This window comes from Athene noctua, chromosome 6, assembly GCF_965140245.1.
Source record: "Athene noctua chromosome 6, bAthNoc1.hap1.1, whole genome shotgun sequence".
Taxonomy (NCBI): domain Eukaryota; kingdom Metazoa; phylum Chordata; class Aves; order Strigiformes; family Strigidae; genus Athene; species Athene noctua.
Genome location: NC_134042.1, coordinates 36134000 through 36154359, shown reverse-complemented (window position 1 = coordinate 36154359; position 20360 = coordinate 36134000). Strand labels below are relative to the sequence as shown.

General features: G+C 36.9%; 1 protein-coding gene across 3 annotated transcripts in view; it reads right to left on the bottom strand.

Moving 5' to 3' along the window:
- Positions 1–20086, bottom strand: part of PPP4R4 (protein phosphatase 4 regulatory subunit 4) — a 75125-nt gene extending 55039 nt beyond the window's left edge. For 2 of the 3 annotated variants that reach the window (XM_074908592.1, XM_074908593.1), the window contains exons 1-2: positions 19525–20086; positions 18952–19025 (exon numbers count right to left, since the gene is read on the bottom strand). In XM_074908592.1, the coding sequence (XP_074764693.1) occupies positions 18952–19025; positions 19525–19641 (191 nt within the window). In that variant the 5' untranslated portion in view covers positions 19642–20086. Of the gene's footprint in view, positions 1–18951; positions 19026–19524 lie in introns of those variants that run through there. The other variant, XM_074908594.1, reaches the window with a different exon arrangement.
- Positions 20087–20360: the final 274 nt, after the last annotated feature.

Sequence of the window (20360 nt, the reverse complement as noted above, 5' to 3'; positions counted from 1 at the left end):
CATTCTGGGCTGCACTAGGAAAGCATCATCAACAACTCAAGGGAGGTGATTATTATTCTCTATTCAGCAAAAGAAACCCATAGACAGATGGCAGCCAGTCCATCGAAGGACCGCTAAAATGGTTATATCATCTAAAATATGAGCAGAAGCTTAGACAACAAGGTTTTTAGTTTTGAGAAGGCTTGGGGGCCTTATTTAATAGGTATAAAATCTGATGTAAGGCTGTGAAGAAGACAGAGGCAGATTCCTTCTATGTCAGAGTGCTCAAATATTGGAGTGAGTTGCCCAGACACATGGTAGAGTCTCCATCCTTAGGATTCAAAACCCTGAGTTGAGGACAAGATCCTTAATACATTTCTCTAACTGACACTGTTTTGAGCAGGGAGGTGGACTAGATGATCTCCAGAGGTTTCTTCCCAGCACAACTATACTATGATTCTATGATTATATTCAGGATAGGTGTTTCCAGGTTTGTAAACTTTCAGCAAACTCAGGGCAGACAATAAGATATATTTTTAAAAAAATAGCTACTTAAAATGGATGCTTAAATATTCAACTTGAATTTAATTTTTAAAGCATTTTTAAAAACAGATTATGCAAAATAAGAACAAAAAAGTTTAAAAGGTCCCTGGGTACTCAATTAGGAACATTTGTATCTAGAAAGGGAATGAAGGACTACAGCTCCTTCTACAGCATGAAGAAAGATTAGTCACTGAATGTTCCCCAAGAGAATATTACCACAAAGGAGTTTCAAAAAGATAAGATAGATTTATATGTCTCCCCTTCATTTGCACTAGCCTGCAAAACGTGATGACAGAAGCTGAATACAGCATAGTGTTTACCCAAGATCCAACTAAAGCACTGTGTTTATGAACTGACTTTTCTTTAACACTGTAGCTAACTGTATCTGTTCAACAAAAATTATTTGCTAAATAGCCATTGTTGAATCAACCCCTGAAGTCTGTGCTTTGTGTAACTTGATTTTATAAACCTAGGAGTTCTGAGGGATGGCTGCAGGGAATTACAGTGTTAACACCTCATAAGTGACATTATTTTCAGTGCAAGACTCCCAAAATGTTCTGTGTTGGTCTAAATCTGCATTTGCTGAAAACAGAAGTAAAAATTTACCAACAAGGGATTAGAATAACATGATAAAAAATGACTAAAGTATTCAATAACTATTAGGTATTAGGAAAAAGACATTCACAAAGAACATTGTCAAACACTGAAAAAGGGTGCTTGGAGGTTGGAGGATCCTTGGAGACATTCAAAACTCACCTGGACAATGTCTTGAACAACCTGATCTAACAACAAATTACATTAGACATGGAAGATGGCCCTGCTTTGAGCAGGGCATTGGGCTGAATGACCTCCAGACGTCCCCAACCACCTAAACTATTCTGTGACTGTGATTCGTAAATCCTAAAATTAATTTTCTCTTTGTATAAAAGCTCAGTATCTGACAGGATTTAGCCTATTCAGAATGATTCAGTATCAATTCTCCTTCCAGGATTTCTCTTCTCCTGTACAATATACTGGTTGCCAAGGCAAACTAGAAATCCAGTTAAGTATTTCTGTCAATAACATAAAAGTGCTTGGTCCACAAGACGTCCTTAGAGAATCTTCTTTTACTGTGAAGATTTTTATATATCAATCTTTCCGATGCAGATGGGTAGGCACAGACTTTAAATTTATAAAACTGCTTCCTATATACTACTCTTACTAAGTAAAAACTCTTTTTCAAGTTTTATTTTTTGATTTTATCTTTGATTGTATAATTTCAGGTTTTTCATAACAAAAAGGGGAAAAATTCTAGAAAGTAGAAAAATGTATTGAAATCACAAATATTGAGTGATTTTAAGACTAATTTTGGGGTTTTTTCGAGGTGAATACTCCTTTGATAAAATAGAGTCTGGTATTTTCTGTAAAAGTACAATCCTTTCTTAACACCAGTGTAAAGCAGTAACTTTCCCTTTATTTCTTGTTATGCATACTTACAATCTAAGTATACTTCTGTAAACATAAATTGTATACCAGGTGTATCTGAACATCTGACATATCTTGTAATAAGTATATTGTAAACTGACTCAGTCCCATGGAAGGATCATTTCATTAAAATAACTTTAAAAGACTTAGCTGAACAAAGACTGAGAAGAATGAGCTGTACAAATATTAACATGGTCTTAAAACTATTAAAACTATACATTATAAGGTAGATTTTATAGACCATAAGTGCTGTACAAAATTGTGTATTATCCTCTACCATGTTGCAAATGACAAATAAAAGCATCTGGAATCAAAATGATGTTTTATCTGATAATTTGCCCTAGGATTTGAAACTGCAAAATACACAAGATATATGGGATATACTTCTAAAATCATGTATCTGATGTATCAAACTGCTTACATTTCTGGCATTGTACAGTAACTGCTAAAAAAAGAGGCTTCTTTCTCAAAAAAAGCTAGTACAAAAATTTAAAAACATTACTCATTTAGACACATACATATACATAATTACAGATCTATGCATCATATTAATTATTTTATATATTATAAGCAATCTTATGTATTAAAATACAGTATTTGGGCTCCTAAGCCATATGCTGCACTTTCTTTATTGTCAGAACACCTTTTGAAGATCACAGTTAGCTGGGCACCATATGTAACAACCTCAAAACTAATTTAAATTGTCCTAGAAACTAATAGCCTTTTTCTGTACTAATACAGCATAACATTTATATATGCAAGCCTTCATGTATATGAAATTTATTACAATATGCAAGATTCTAGAACAGTGATATAAACCAGAATATAACAAAGTCCAAGACTGCCATGGGGCCAAAGAAGCATTAAGCAGCTTTGTCCTTTAACCCTTCCCTCCCTCCCTCTCTTACCTGTCTAGCCAGACCAAATAAAGACAAGAAACTTTATTTTCAGGCTTCTATAATTTTATATAATTTTACTGAAAATAAGATAGAATAAAATGAATCTGAAAATGTAACACCTGATTAATATCCATTTTCAAGAGTCAGAAGTCCTGATAATATCACAACGTGAACATCTTGCAACTGACATTGTAACGCTTTTCAATTAAAATCTCATTTGCAAAACCACCTTCTTATCCTGATCTTCTACTCAGATACACGTGCTTGTAGTAATTTTACAGCACATCTGAATAAAATCTACGTGATCTATAAATTAAAAAATAAGAATTAATCTGATCTTAGTACATATCTGAACATGCACCACTAACATAAAACTTCTAGTGCAATTAAAATCAGAATAAAAAACCCAGATTTAGCTGCCCAGGAGTTTTGTATTCATAGTAACATTGTTTACCAGGATCAGTTTGGTCAACTGAAGTTTCTTATTTCTGTTTGCTTGCTGACCAGCTGTCAAAGAGAAAGAATTTATAATTCATACAAGTACTCCCTTCTGTTCCTGAGCCAAAACAAATGTACTGTAATGACACAATAACTTCATTCTTCCTAATATCATCAATTTCTGTGAGTTTAGACACTAATTGCTATGAGGAAACATTAAGCTCTTCTCTCTTGAATTTTAAGAAAAGTTTCAGGAATATAAAAATTGCCTCAAAGGAACACATTTTTCCTCTCAAATATTACCCTAGTATCAACGTTACTATCTCCTAGAAGATAAATATTTCCTCTTCCTTAGATGACTTATAGCACATATTGCATTTTGTATGGTCTCTGGGTAGAATTTATCTTAGTATTTTTTATTCTGAGTCTAAATTTGAGAAGTAAAAGCAGTCTTTTCACTCCAAAATCAAGACAATACAATTTCCAATTCCTAGGTGATATAATAAAAATGAGCTAGTAGCTGATACTATTTTTTTCTCTGTCCAGTCCTCATTCACTGTCTCAGAATTTATAATTTTCACTTCAACAAGATTTTGTCACTTCACAGCATGCATTATATGATATAAGAAGTCTTCTGAAAAACTACAAGACCTGTAATTTTTCTACACAGAAAGTTAGAAGGAAAAAAAAAAAATCACAGATGCTAACCAAATTCTCGAAGGGTAGATTACTTCTGCTGACCTAAATTTATCTTATACTCTAATTTAGACACAGGATCTCTTTTCACTCTCCAGTCTTATTTGTGGTATCAGTATATTTCATCCACAGAGTTAGCTATTTGTGACACGGAAGAAATGAACACTTCAGATGATCTAACAAGTCCTAGTATCTACTTAGAGTCTTCTTCAACTCAAGGGTCTTACATGTGTGGGGTATTATACACAACAGATCCAAAAGCTCCCACTTTATTACTTATCTGTGTGTCTTTCTATCATGCATTCTGATCCCTTCTGACCATAACATATTCCATCTTGTATTAATTTGTGGGTTTTCTGTTTTTTTCACAGCAACCCTAACCAATAGTTGTGGAAGTTAATGAGAATCTTCTCAGAAATATTTAAAGGTTCTTGATCCAGAAAGCAGTATCTGTGTATTTCAATCTCTCCTTTAGAAGATGGACTTGCAGATCTAAAAAATTGTCTGTTTTTTCAAGATACATTGACTAGTCTAACAGAAGGTATCACTTACATTCACCCTATCCTGTGCTATGAGTCTCCAATCATTTATTCAAAAATTAACTATGCTATACTAATTCCATTAGGAATTCCTCTGCATGCCATTAGGAAAAACACATCAAAGGTTAGGAAAGCAACTGTTACTGGTCTATTTGTCTATATGAACAACAACAACAAAAAAGCCTTTTCTGGATAAGCAAGAGCTTGTTTTGTATTGAAGACTATGGTAAAAGCCTCAAATAACAATAACCTTCAAAGACTTAAAGTACAAGTAGGACTTTTAAGCCCTCTTTCAAAAAATTCAAACTTTTTAGAATAGGCTTATAAGATCTAGAACAACAAAATCTAAGTTGCTGCATCAACTGCTATAACACAGACAAATGGTGCATAAAACATACTTTGGACAAGTCAATCATCCATTTTCAAAACCACACAGACTGGATCAAAAGAAAATGCAAATGTAAGAGACCAGCAGAGACACTGTAAAGAATGCTGAGTACAGAATGAATGAAAGTACAGTGTATGAGTACAGTGAATGAATGAATGAATGAATGAATGAAAAGCCACAAGGAAAATAAAAATAAAAAAGGGTAAGGAGACTGAATCCAAGGGTTTGAAGCCATTGCTCAGAGCATTTTCCCCCATATGCAACAGAAATATCTCTATATATCTATAGAGATATTTTAAGTAGATAGATATCACATACAATAACATAAACTGTTTGTATTTCAATTTGAAAAATAGGGGAGTAAAATTGTAAGCACTGAAAAATACATTTGAAATTTTAGAAACCCTTTTGAAGCTTTAGCTGAAGAAGCAGGTCTTTCTTCCCAACCATGGAAATCTGATTGTGACCTCAGAAGGACTTCAACCAGTTAACACTACATTTTTACCAAATTATTGCTGTCAAACTCAAAGGACCTGGTGACTCAAAAGAAAAAAATAATTAGAAAACAAAGACAAAAACCTCGTATAAGATAGCTTTTAAACACCTCAAAAGTGGAAAGCCTTGCTTGTTCACCTTCTGTTCATTATTCAAATGTTTTCAAGTAGTATGGGACATCTACTTCAGACTGAAGCAGTTACATGCATCAGCAATACAATGTCAAACAGCTAACTCCAGTGTTGCTTTCTCATCCATCAGAAACAATCATAGATTAAAGGCAGCTTTCTGAGGTAAACATGCAAATAACTAAAAAATACTTCAATTTCAAGTCGTTGCTGATTCATGTTCTGTCAAACAAAAAAGTGTTTTACTTGATTAATGTTCACTTTGGAAAGTAGGATAAAATTCAGCCACTTAATTAAAATGAAGAGTCAGAGTTATGTCTCCCAGCAATACGTGAGCTTTGTTCCACTGACGACATACAGCTTGGAGTGGACAGATAATCAAACCAGCTAATACAATTAACATAATAAACAAATTGAAGTGATGACACAAGTCTTGCAAATTTCCAGATGACAGAATAATTTCAAACAGTAGATTTAAATGACTTATACATACAGATAATTCATCTGTATTTACATCCCTGTTAAAATTATTATGAGCACAGCATCAGAATCCTCCTGCCTACCCAACTAGGTTCAGGTAATTATAATCCCAATAACATTCCCTACTTTCAAAATCACTACAATGATCTTAGCCTTTTGTTAGACTATTTTTTCCTACCATACTCATATTTTAAATTATTTCTAACAGTACAATTATCTCAAAAAGAGTTTGACATTCTGCAATGGAAAGAATAAATAAAGCATTTACCAGTAATTCCACCCACATTTACTAAAATTAGTTCAGAACAATCTCTGAAAGAAAAGAGTATCTCTTTCATCTGAATGTGTGTCAAATATACTCAACTGCATAGAATCATCGCAGCATACGAGTATTAAACACAGAACATCTGGCTTATCTGTTTACCATGTTAGTATCAATATCTTTCTATGGAAACAAAAGTAACATGGAAAAAGAAAAATTACGGTAAAAGGCAACCACTGATACAATAACATTTGAACACCACTTATTTTCCCCTACCTTTGGTTTGTTTGTTACTGAAAACGAACAGAATTAACTGATCACTAAAAGGTGTGGACAGAAAATGTTTAGTCTAAACTCACTGTGGAATATTAACACAATGTATTATTTTAATAAATTAGACTTTTATTAGGTATCTGATATGGCACCAATGCAAATGGATATCTACAGGTAGACTTTACCTCAAAAACAGCACACAGAACTTAAGATTATCAATGTTATTTCAGTGATCCAGAACTGCAAAGTTCTTGACGAGTATCACAGGGCCAGTGTAGTCTTTACAGGTGTCACACTAACCATGTCCACTGGTATTTGGTGTGTAGTCTTCTGAAGATAATGAGCCTAAGACAAACCCACAGTCATAGGGATGACGGCAAATAAAAGGAAAATAAGATGTATGCACATGCAAGGAATAGCTTTTGGGGAAAAATAAAATCACTCTTCTGTATGTTGGGCTCAAAAAGGGGGAGCAACAGAATAAAAAAAATACCTAGCACTTGCATCCTTCAACAAAAGTCACGTAAAATGTTAGGTCATTGAGGTGTTTATGACTCAATTACTAAAATCTACTTAAAATCTTCTTCAGCTTATAGGTGTTGGGCATTATAAACAATATATCCAAAAGCTGCCTTTTCAATTATTCATTTAAAAAATAAAAATCTTCTTCTTCATTTAATCAGGAAGTATGATGAGGCGCTGGAAAAGCAAATATTTAAAGCCTTCAGAATTGGCAATAAATAAGTAAGATACAAAGATCTGGATATTAATTTTATTGATCTATCTACTCTCTAACACATTGCTTTCAAATAGGTGGGACAGTTTAAGTGATCCAAACACAAGTGTATTTATCTGCCCTTAAGAGTATGCACCTAATAATTTATTACAAACTCATGGTGCAAGTATTTTCTTCATGTGTAATACAACAGGCATGCAAGGTTCAAAAGAAGTTACAAGTAACCCTTAAAATGCATCTACAGTTGGTCTTACGTGGTGATAAGAGGAAACAGACGTACTCTTGGGTTAAAACCTGCACTAAAGAAGCATGTTAATTTTGTCACCATTCATCTGGTTAGCACTTGAAGCAGTTGTAAAAAAAGTAAAAATAAAAATAGAAGTCTCTACCCTAAATAACTTCTAGCTCCCAAAATGGCAGACAAATAGGTATCCTAATCCTGAACTTTTAAATGAAATTACATAAAGGAGATTAACTGTTTATAACAGAAGAATTTTGTTGCAAGCAGCAATGAGGCAGTGACTCATGTTTTGCTATTTAATATGGACATAAATCCTCCTCCTCAAAAAGCTCAGTTACAATTTCAGCAGTGAAAATGGCATCTTTTCTGTTTCTCCCTTTAAAGTCAACATTTAAAGCCAACATGCAGGCCTGCACAACAATGTAAGTAATATCAACATGTAAAGATGTATATTAAAGCAGATGCCTTTCACATTTCTCTTTTACATATGTCTGTTCTGTCAGAGACAACACAATTAATTCATATTTACAAAAAAAAAAAAAAGTTAGCATTTTTGAAGTATTGCCTTACTGTCCCTCATCTAGCCTTCTCAATATACTCTTGATAACAGAAGTTGGAGGGTGTGTGGAAGGAAGAAAAAAAGAAAAAGGATAAAGGAGGGGGGGAAATAGAGAATATATACTACTTTGGAAAGTCAGACCACAAGCTGGTCAGTTGGAGTTCTGATGCAGCACAGGCAAACAGTAAATCATCCATTTTGCAGACATAACCCTTGCAAGCAAAATGTATTGGTATTACTGAGTGCAACAGTGCTTCTCTCCTACTGTGCAGCTCTGTTTATATCAATTGAGTTATCAATGCTTCAACACAGCTTGAATCCAACTTCCCTGTTCTTCTCCACCTCGTAAAGGAAAATGTGTTGGAATTATACAGGCAGCTTTGAACAACTTCTGTATAATCTTAGCATAAGCTGATGGCTCCAGTGCTTAATGCTGTTCTCTTTTGTTATTCAACAACAGCCATTGGGGGGGAAAGCTAATTGATACTATCCAAATTAATTCACTGTTTTTACTTCAAGAAATGTGGACTCAAAGCTTTTTACTAGGGAAATAATTGACAATTTGTACAACAGGGACATAATTGACAATTTGTATGTAAAGCTATTCTCATAAGCAAAAAAAAAACCACCAAAAACCCAAAATACAGGCTACAAGACTTTCTGCTTATACCCTTCCTCATGTTCCTGGACTGCCACATAAAACTCTGTGCAACTCTGGCAATTTTATTCAAAGTTACAGTGCATTGCCATTTAAAAAAATAAAACCCAATTATATCATTCTGATTTAAGATACACTAGGGAAAAAAAAAATCTTTTTTTTTTTCCAAGTGGAAGATTTAACTTTTTCCTAAGGCATTTTTCTCATAGGTTTTTAAAATGTCTGCATTGATCTATTTGCAAAGCCAGAAAAATTCTCTTAAACTGGATGATTACTGAAAAATGGGTAAGGATGAGAAGAATGTATAAATTACTTTTGGTTTTCCCCTGTTACAAAGAACATAAGACTATGCTCTTTGAAGCTTCAGTCTTTCTTCATCATTATACATTATTTTGACTTGGTGATGCTGGTCACCTTTATTTACATGATCTTCCAGAAAATGTATGTTTAAAAAAAAATTTTGAAGACATAAAATACCTTCCTGGCTACTGTGAGTAAAGTCAGTAAAACAAAAGCCCTAGTTACTCTACTCAGCTTGGATTCACACACATTTTAAATTAATATAATTCCATTCATGTCAGTTCATCTATCCCTCCTTACAGACAGCCTGAACCTGACTTTATTATGCTATAGCAAATTTAAGAAGAGTGAAAGAACAGCAAAGTAGAAATCACTGGGGCTAAAAATCACACTGTAGCATGTTTCTGTAAACAAAGAATGCGTAATTTTGGAATTATACAATGACTAAGAAGTACTGTCTGTCCACAGAGTCTGTTAAGAAAGGGGTAGGTATCTAAAATTCCTTAGTATGTAGGGATAGATGGGCAAGATGTTAATTATTGTTGGAAACAGGTTCAAGAAATAGAAATTCCCCTCGGTTTTGCTGTGAATTGATACGACTGACAAAGAATGACTCAGCTCATCTGCACATGAGAGTTGTACACATTCTCAGAACCCACAGACACGCAACACGGAATAAAGAAACTGCTCCTGAAACAACCGCTACCAAGAGATGCAGGAATATATCCAGAGCCTGATATTTTTATTACTTAAAAGTTAACCCCTTGTAGGGTAATGCTTTGCAAACAGGAACAGGCAAAAACATTTATTCGAAAGTAAAAGAAGCTAAAAGGTAGAATTTAAATAAGAATACCTGCATCATCAAGAGTCTATTCAAATAATAACATGGATATGAAACATCTGGTATATCTTCCTGCTTGTATAAAAGTATCAGCCAGAGGCAATAAAGCATGCCTCAGACAGATGTATCTAAGAGATCTAGCAGAAGTTTCCAAGTGCTTCTTTGTCTCTTTTCTCATTCTGTTTTATTATGACTCATAAAGAAGATGACATTTTTCTTCTGTAGACAGGGGTGTTCATCTGATAGGCTATAGGGAATTAACATACAATTGGAAAGACTCTATCTTGTCAAAAAGTGTCTCCATGACACCAGCAAGTTTATTCACGGAGAGAAGCGACTTCAGCTGCAGTGAAGGTGATAGCCATCTAAAACTAGTTTTAACAGACTGAGGTGTAAGAGTTAGAGAACCCTTATTTTCAAAGCCTGCAAAAGATACTATTATTGTTCAGAATGGCAAGACCCATACACAACCTAGGATGGGTAAGGGGGGAATCAAAATGTAAGAATGCCAGTGACACATTAATTCTCAAACTGTGAGTTTTGAAAACTCAGTTATATAGCATTCCCATCACTATCATATTCAAATGAAAAGATTCTTTCTAGTTTTGCATCACTAGCCTATCTTTAAAAATCTTTCCCTGAGGACATAACTCTGTCTTTGGTTAGAAATGCCACTTGTGGCATCAGTTTTAGGAATCTGAAGCGATCTTCTTTTTCAGACACAGAGTCCTACAATTGTGTATCATTTAAACAGTTGGCTCTTTAGCTGTAATATGGGTTTTGTCAGACTCTGTCAATAGAAATCCTCACTATAGAAATCCCTTCCTATTTCCTTTTCTGTTTGTTTTCAAGACCTAAAGAGAACTTCTGAAAGATTGAATAAAATGCCCCAACCAACACAGAAGAACTTCTCCATGAATAATGGAAACCTCCTCATATTAATCTCAAGAACTGTCTACATTCCCATTCTGTCTTCACGGTGTAAAAATTTCTGTTTAAGTGATGAAATAATCCTGGTTTCTATCTTGTGACATAAAGCTTTGGGGGTCTGAGTCTTGACAAAGATCCGATGTAACTTTACCACAGTGTTGGCATTTAGACTACCAGCTGGTTAGATAAAGACAAAAACATTAATATTACTGAAGTTAACTCTAAAAATAGCTAAATATAACAGTTCTACAAGTATACCCCAGAGAACAGGATTAATTTTAAAACTCAGTGAAGCTATTTCTTGTCTCATTCCAAATTATTCCTGTCATAGCATATCAGCTGAGGCACAGACACAGGCCCAGGCCTGAAGTCCTAGTTCCTGAAGTCCTAGTTCCTGAAGTCCCTAAATTATAATCAAAATTTCACCTCAGTAAAACAACTTCCTTTCACTCAAACTTTACAAAGTGCAGCAATGTGAACCAATACATAATGGATCATTATCATTATCTGCCTCACTTTGTGGAAATTCTGATAAGTATCTAAAAGAGCTCTGAATGTAAAAATGTGGTGTATCAGCACTAAGAATCATTATTCTGAAGAGTCTTAAAGTACTCACATTTTTGGGACAGGTACTCACATTTTGGGACAGGTAATGGTGCACACTACTAGTCTGATATTCACAAAACTGAAATATCTACTGCTGCTTTTAGGGGAAGAGTAGCTGGACCAGTACTAATTGCTGCTTCTTCCCTCTGTCAGCAACAAATAAAGTGCAGGGCCATGGAAGCATCTTGCCATGACATGTGAAGGGCTCTCCATGCCTATGGCAAAATAGTCCTCAAAACACCAGAAGGGGTTTGCAAGAAAATTCACTAGACACTTGTTTCAGTCACTAGCATATGACAGTCATATTACAGTGCACCATCACGTGAAAGTGTTCTCATGCTTGCCATAAATGGACAGTTTGGCCTACTCTTTGAGGAGTTTGCACCTTCGATGTATTCTAACACAAAACATTGCATTTTCCCATCTACGTCTTCATGCAGTTTCCACTGGATGCATCCCAGGTCCTAACATAAACTAGCGTAATACTATTATCTGTTCCCAAATCAGGTAAAGGATACGAACATAAATTAGTAATACTGACCCAGCATAAGAGCTCCTTAAAAGTACAAAATGTTGTTATAAACACTTGGAGTTTTTTAAGGAAGGTGATACATAGAAGAATTATTATACATTAATTATAGAATCATAGAAACATTCAGGTTGGAAAAAACCCTTGGGATCATTGAGTCCAACCATCAGCCCTACTCTACAAAGTTCTCCCCTACACCATATCCCCCAGCATCTCATCTAAACGACCCTTAAACACATCCAGGGATGGTGACTCCACCACCTCCCTGGGCAGCCTATTCCACTGTCTGGCCACTCTTCCTTTTAAAAAAATTTTTCCTAATGTCCAGTCTGAACCTCCCTTGTTGGAGTTTAAAGCCGCTCCCCCTTGTTCTGTCACTAATTACCTGTGAGAAGAGACCAGCACCAGCCTCTCTACAATGTCCTTTCAGGTAGCTGTAGAGAGTGATGAGGTCTCCCCTCAGCCTTCTCTTCCTCAAACTGAACAGTCCCAGCTCCCTCAATCTCTCCTCACAGGATTTATTCTCCAGGCCCTTCACCAGCTTCGTTGCCCTCCTCTGCACTCACTCCAGCACCTCGATATCTCTCTCGTATTGAGGTGCCCAAAACTGGACACAACACTCCAGGTGTGGCCTCACCAGTGCAGAATACAAGGGCACTGTCACCTCCCTACTTCTGCTGCTGTATGTGCCATCTCAAAATTAACTATGCAGCTGTTGAAGTTATTTATTAAATGCCAGTGCTCATCTGAACAAAAACAAAACAAACTCAGTCCCCTGCTGGGCAACATGTTATTGCTGTATGGGATTTGCCATGTAGAAAGAAAGAAACATTGTAAATGTGTAGCTGGATATTCCTATGTAGATCTTTTCTAGGAGAGCATGATAAGGTTTTACCAGGGCAAGAAAACAATTTTTAGAAGTTATGAAAACTCACAGTTCTTTCAGTTGTGTTTACAACTATAATACAGTTGTGTTTACAACTATTATAAAAGGCATCTACATAGCTACCTAGTTTCTCCTTATTATGTCATGCACAAAGATGCTCTGAAACATAAATATAATTGACATCTCCAGAGGAGAATTAAGCAATGCAGAAGGAAGAGCTACCACTGATCTCACACATCGCAGCTCTCATGTACACTTCCAGAAGTCCATTTAATGTCAAAGGGTTCATTAAATACACTACAGCTAATACTTTATACTCTCTGATCATTTCAACCAGTATTTGACTTCACAGATACAAAGTACAGATTCAAGATTAGAGTAACCTGAACTAAATCTGTTCTACTGTTGATGGGAGAGTACTGTACCAGCTGTGACTTCTCTGTTCATGCTCCCGCTTACAGTAGCACAAGAAGTCATGCAGTTGCACATTTTGTTGGAAGCAAGTACCTGAAAAATTTCTTAGGATTAGCATCTGTTCCCTAATCTGACCGAGACTGCATGGCTGCAATAGCATTAGTGCTGGCACACAAAATTTATCAGTAACACGCAGTTATGTAAGGAAGGAGAGAAGAGCTACTCTTTCTGATATAGGAAGAGCTTCATTCAGCTTGACTGCAAAACTATACAACAGGAAACCATAGCTTTACGAATACCATAAAGCAGCCAAATGTAAGTCTCAAAGCCATTTCACCCACTCTCAAGCACTGTTCCCAATTCTCTTGTGCTGACACAGGGCTTTTTTTCAGTTGCACAAAGTCCTGGATCACACAATTGATCTGTTTCAAAACTAACCATTATTTTCATGGCTTGCTTCAGACAAATTCCCCAATGCACTGTGCAGGCACAAGGGCAAATGTAGCACAAACACCAGAATGGGTAGAGGACTGGCATTGCCATCTTCCTGCACTGATTGTGGCCAGAGAAAGAAAACTGAAATGTAAATTTTTCTTTTTTTTCTTTTTTTTTTTTTTGAGGTTTCTCAGAGCACTACATGAACTCTGCTCTGTACACTTAGAGCTGGTTCCCCAGCTGTAGTTTCAACTCAGCAAATATGATCAACCAAAGTATTTGCATAAATCCAAATTTTAATAAAAAGCATGTGACTTGGCATCATTTCAGAAGACTACAGGTACACCTTTCACTTTAAGATGAAAGAATCAATTTCATATATATTCATTTGTTTGTGCAACTGAGTCAAGGTCAAGCAACTCATCTGTCCAATTAAGTGAATCAGGAATGAAACTTGTATAAAATTTGTTATTTACAAAATAAAATACAGGGGGGAGGGTGGGGAAAGACTGAAGAAATACTTTTTATGTTAGTAATTACAGCTTGCCAGTATAGTTGGAAGAATTATCTTCCAATGTGCTTAGCATGACAGCTGGATCTTTCGGTATACTATGTATGCATTGGGACCATAAATTCAGAAGCTGTATAATTGGAAGAGAGAAGCCAGTTCTCAGGATTATGTAACACAGAAAAAGTGACACAATGTGTACATTAGAAAATCAGTTCCTAAAGTTACATTTAAATGAACGGTTCAATTTAAATTCAAAGGTGCATTGCCTGCACCTACAACCTCCAAAACTAACATGATGAAGACTAAAAACTAGAAAGAAAAATTTTTTAAATCTTTGTAATGTTAGTGGTTTTGACACTCACAATTAACAACATATAATGTATAAAAAGTTGTTTAGAATCTGAGAATACTCTAGCTAATCACAAATGGCTACAATAAAGTACAAATTTTTTTTTAAAGACACGCTAATTTTACAGGCATTGAATTCTTTCCAATCTTGATAAAGTATCTATTGTGTCTTCAAAAACTGTGCTAAATGTTTTGAAGGAGGATTGTTTTGTTTTCTAAACTGAGAGATAGGATCACTCCAAAAACAAATTACAGTATGTTCCTAAAAGGGTGAATAATTCAATCTTCCACCTTGATAACTCATTATTACCCTGTTATTTTGAGTATGACAGAAATGTCAAGGCCTGAAAGCTTTAACATAAAGCAGGCACAAATAAACAAAAAGTAGGTGAATACAAAATAATACAATACACACAACAATGTAAAACCCCGAGGAAAATCTATCAGAAAAGTCCTCAGGAAACAAACCATGCTACAACGTGCATGTCAGTCAGCACCCCTGTACCCAAACCAGATTCAAACCAGATAAAGAATACATACTTTACTATTGGCTGTATGCCAATATGTAAGACAAATAAAAATAAGTAATAACAGCAATCAAACATCAGCTAACACAGAAAGTAAGACTATAGGCAAAAGTTCATAGCAGGAATAAAAATTACTGTCCCCAAGCTGCTTATTGCCACTGTCCTGGTAGAGGTCATGATGCCCTGAAGCAGAATGAAAACCATTCAGCTGGTTCGGTGCGAAGTCTGGCAGCTCCTTTTAATCTGCTGATGATTTTATGATAAGCCATCAATCTTGAAAACAACATGGTTGAGATGTACATAACTATTTTGCTCTCCTTGTTCTTCTGTTGGTGCAGCAATATCCAAAATACAGTCAGAATACAACTCTTCAGTTACTCCAGTTAGATGTTCCAGAAACCCCCAAAGCACTCAGGCTGAAGCTCTAAAACAGATCCTAGATACTTAGATGCCTCTCCCTATCTTTAGGTACCATAATCTATTTGATTTCCAGGGCAAATTCATAAACATCCCTGACAAACTGGTCTAAGGAAGCCCAGTTCCTCAACCAGAATCAAGGTTAATTGAGATTACAACAAATGACAATCCAATTTGTTACCGCATTCTTATTAAATTAGAACTTGCTAAATCTAATTGCAGAATGTTACCTAATTAAAACTGAGTACTCTGGGCAACAATCATCTAAAGCTGAAGTTCACCCATGCTTTTGTCATATGAAAGTGACTCTGGCCACCAGGAGAGCTACTGAGTCCTTTTCTTTTGCTTGCATGACTGTTTCTGTATCAGGGAGTTGATTCATCTGAAAACTAATCTGACTAAAAATTATTAGCTATAGCTAGATCATCTTGTCAGTCTACATCATTACATAGTTATCTGAAGAATAGCACTGGCAGGAAAGGAGAGACTGAAATAAAAGTCATCCCCTAAAAATAACAATCAAATATAAAAACTTGTTGGGACTGGCAAAATTACAATTAGCACTTTAGAATGTAAAACCAAACTATGATAAGTAACAATAGAAAACCAATTAAAATGAAGCCACATTCCTGTGAGACTGAGGTTTCAAAAAGGATTAATGTGGAAATGTACTTCCCATGTGCTAAGAACATTGGTAGACATAGATTTATGTCATACTTAGGAGAAGATAATGAACAGAAATTTACAAAATCTATGACAATACATCATGGCTAGACAGAGGCAGACAAGATATTGTGGAAATACAAAATAATCATTAGATGGATACAAATACATACTAGATGAGCAAAACAAATAAGTTTACAATATCAAGAAATAAAAGAGCATGTCAGAAACTTCCATAGTATTACTGGCAAATTAGAAGTAATACAAGAGGTGAAAAGAGAAGAATGAACTGATGAAACTGATCGGAGTTGAGAAATTAATACCTCCTCATACACACAGTATATCAAGAATCAGTCACAGGAAAAAAGAAGAAGAAGGAAAAAAAAAAAAGCCACAAACCAAACCAAACCCAACCCACTATTCAGGCACCAAAAACCTCAGACAGTAAAAGGCTGTACTATTCTCTCCAACTATGATGTCAATGTACCTGTTTTCAGACTACAATAGTAAAAGACTTCAGAAGCAGAAACCTAGAAAAAGGAAGTGTCTACTAAACATACAACTCTGCATATAAGCAGATCAGAGTATCCAAGTTCAAGCGTGGGGAGGAGAGAAGTTGGGACAGTTTTTGTAGGGAAAGGAAGATGCGAAAAGAGAAGAAAGCGATTGGGCTTTTTTGTTCAAAATGAACGCCATTAAAATGTGAGGACTCTTGCACTTTCACGGAATAATTAGTAAACATTAGCTTTGTTGTATCATACAAAGGTTTCACTCAGTATTAGTCAGCTCCATTGTACTGTGCAACACCAAAGATACCCTCCTCAGTAAAATAAAAATCTCCAACTTGCAGATTAGGGTGACATAAATAAGTGACAATATAAAAGACAATGTGACATAACATTAAGTATTTTGATACTATGTGTAGAATTTAAAGTAAGAGATTTGCTTTCAATTATTGTTCTTGCGTATTTTTTAACGTATACGGAGATACCTCATCCCTTCCAAATGGAGCACAACACAGACATCATTAACAATTCATCTCAATCTCACCAAAGCAATTTTTATAGTGGGATTTTCAGAAAATGCAGCGTTGTTTTGGATAACATCAAGGAGAGTCCCACGTGAGGGACAACCTGAAGGACGGTAAATAATGCATCCATGTGAGAAAACGAGGCATGAAAAGACCAGACTGACATTGTCAAACAGGAACAGGCAGGGTTATTGTATTATAATAGATTAAAAAACACCAGACAAGCCAAAACTACATACCTTTGTACATTATATAGAGCATACTACCTGTGTTACAGGCAGCTTTTCAACTCTGATTGCTTATACTCCACTCAGTACAGGGAAGGTAATACACTACTGAACAGCCAAAAGCTTCCACTGGATTATTGTATTAACATACCTAGACAATCAACAGCAAGTGACTGCCTTACAAGAAGTTTATCAGAGTTGAAGCTACCTTTCAGCAATGAGGATAATGCAGAGGCAAAAATGAACACTTCATCACAAGGAAAATAATATTATGTCCCCAGAACAGCTGCTCAAGTAGAGAGAAAGCAGATAAAGATATTGGGAGAAGTTCAAGGCCAGGTTGAAAAGCAATTATTAAGATGAAAGATATGAAGTGGAACCTTTTACCCTTTAACAAGGCAATGATCCAGTAAAGACATATTGCTGGAAACCTGATCTTTAATTGGGAAAAGAGCAAAGAAATTTGCTGCCACACAGGGAAAGAGGGGGAAAAATTAAACTATGATGACTGCTGTGAGGTAAAACCCAAAATTTATATGCATCCTTTGCAATGATACACATCACATGCATGTTTCCTCTGAATTTCCCTAGAGTCAACAGACTGCTTTGATTACAGGAACTATTACCAAAGCAAGTTTTAAAATCCACTATTTATTAAAGCTCAGCATTAATAAAAAACATAAGCAAAACTCAGTATCAAAAGTAGTATCAGTGGACAAAAATACTTGCCTAAAAATAATGCCATGCACCCCAAAAAGAGAAACGTTGAGGACAGGCATAGACTAGAAGAGCATTTAAAATAGCAGAATAAGCAAACTGAGAGGGAGCTGCAGCTGGTTCTCCAATTACTAGGTATTGTTTAAAAATGCATATTCAAATCAAAATCCCTCAGAACATTTGTACTCTCGAAGATGACTTACACAGTAGTTGAAAGATCTGTATTTCAAACTATGAAAATTTAAGTTATTCAAGTAGCTGCAAATAAATAAAGAATAAGAAGGAGGTAAGATGAAAAACAGAACACGGGGAAGCATTAATATAGTATCTTCTACAGTATTTCCCAAGGACTGTAAAACTAATCTCTTAAATTTTCTCTTCTGAAAGCCCAGACATACACAGTATGCTCAAACAGCCCTGTTATCAGTCTGTGGTAACTGCTCATGCCTTAGGGTGAATATGAAGTCAGTGGATGATTGGTGTTATTAATGTTAACACTCAGGGAATCTTGCAAAATCAACTGCAGGCAAAAAGAAGATGAAGTACAACTCAGTGTTGGTGAGGGCCATATTAGAAACTCAGAAATGTTTATACACGTACATAAGCATCTCATTCTATGCATTTTTTTAAAAAAATGCAGTACCTATTTTTATCCTGCCTGTATGTTTAATGCAGCAGAAAGTAAAAAAACTACTAGCGAAAGACAGAAAATAAAGAGTAAAGCACCAATAAAAAAACCTGTATGTAATCATGATGGTGAGCAATGTTTCACAGTAATATTTTAGGAAATACCTGAGGAGATAAACAGCCCTTTCAATATCACTGAGCTCTTCATCAACTGTCAATCTTTCTATTTCTTCTGGTGTCTGTCAAGCGTGAAATAGAGATTATGAGTTTACAATGCCTTACTATTTCATCATTTTAATCTTCTTAAAACAACCCCTTCCTCCCCACATATCCAGGGATAGTTCCAAAAGTAATTTGAATTTAATCCCTGAAATCCCTAGCCAACATTTCAAATTCAATCAAATAAATCTTTCACCAGGAAAAGATGGAATGTAACAGAAGTACAGTTCCATGTCAGCCACCATCACTATTAATCACTTAAAGTATAAACAAGTCACATATGAATTAATCTAAAGAACTAAGTTAGTCTATTTTTTTTCCATCTTAATATTCTTATACTGAAAATATTAAGCCCCTGCTTTATAGAATTCGAGACTGCTTATTCCAAAATGACCAAACCCAATTTTTAGTATCCTGGTGCTGTGAAAAATAAACTGCCTATTCAGTTAGCTGTGCATAAATAAAACAGACACAATTTCAAATGGATTTTAAAGCATCGTTCTATTTTGAAGTGTATACCTTCAGGCTCCTGCGTACTGGCCTCTCTATAATAGTTAGTTCCTGCAGGTCTTCTATGTATCCAAATAAATTGCTCTGACTAAAATCCATTTTGGAGAAGATGATTATTGGATGCATGTAACACCTAAAGCCTTTGGCAACCGCTGCTCTCCCCGACTCTCACATCGCGCTGAAGGAGGCAGGACCGACACGGCGCAACACCCCCTCCGAGCGCGCCAGCCGCCTGCCTCCTGCCGCCGGGAGGCCGCCAGGAACCCGCCGCCGGCCTCGCCTCAGCGCACACACTGCGGCACCGGCCGCCCGCCGCCGCTCGCCCCCGCCGAGCCTCCTGCCGGGAAACTTTCCCCGCTTGCCCCGGGCGGGCAGGGAGCGGGGCCGGCGCCCGCAGCCCCCGGCAGCCCGGTGCGGCCGCGGGGAGTTTCGAGCCAAGTTTCCCCCCTTCGCGGGCCGCCCCGTCCCCGGGGGGGGGGGCGCGGGCAGGGGGCGGCGGAACCCCTCCGCGCAGCGCCCGGGCCGCGCGGCTCGCTCCTCGCCGACGGCGCAGGGCGCGGAGCGGAGCAGCCCCCCCGCCGCGGTGCCCGGCTGCCGCCTCTGCCCTCCCACCCCGGGAGGCGGGACGGGCGGCCGCTGTGGTGCAGTGACGCTCCCCGCCCCCGTCCCGCTTCCGCGGCGCAGCTCCCCCACCCCCGTCGCCCGGCCGGCGTGAGCGCCCCGGCCCCGGCCCAGCCCCGGCCCGGCGCTGCCCCGCGGCCCGCACGGTGCCGGCCCCCGCACCGCCGAGCCGGTCGCCGGGGCAACGCGGCGCTACAGCGGCCTCCGCGGGGCCAAACAGCTCC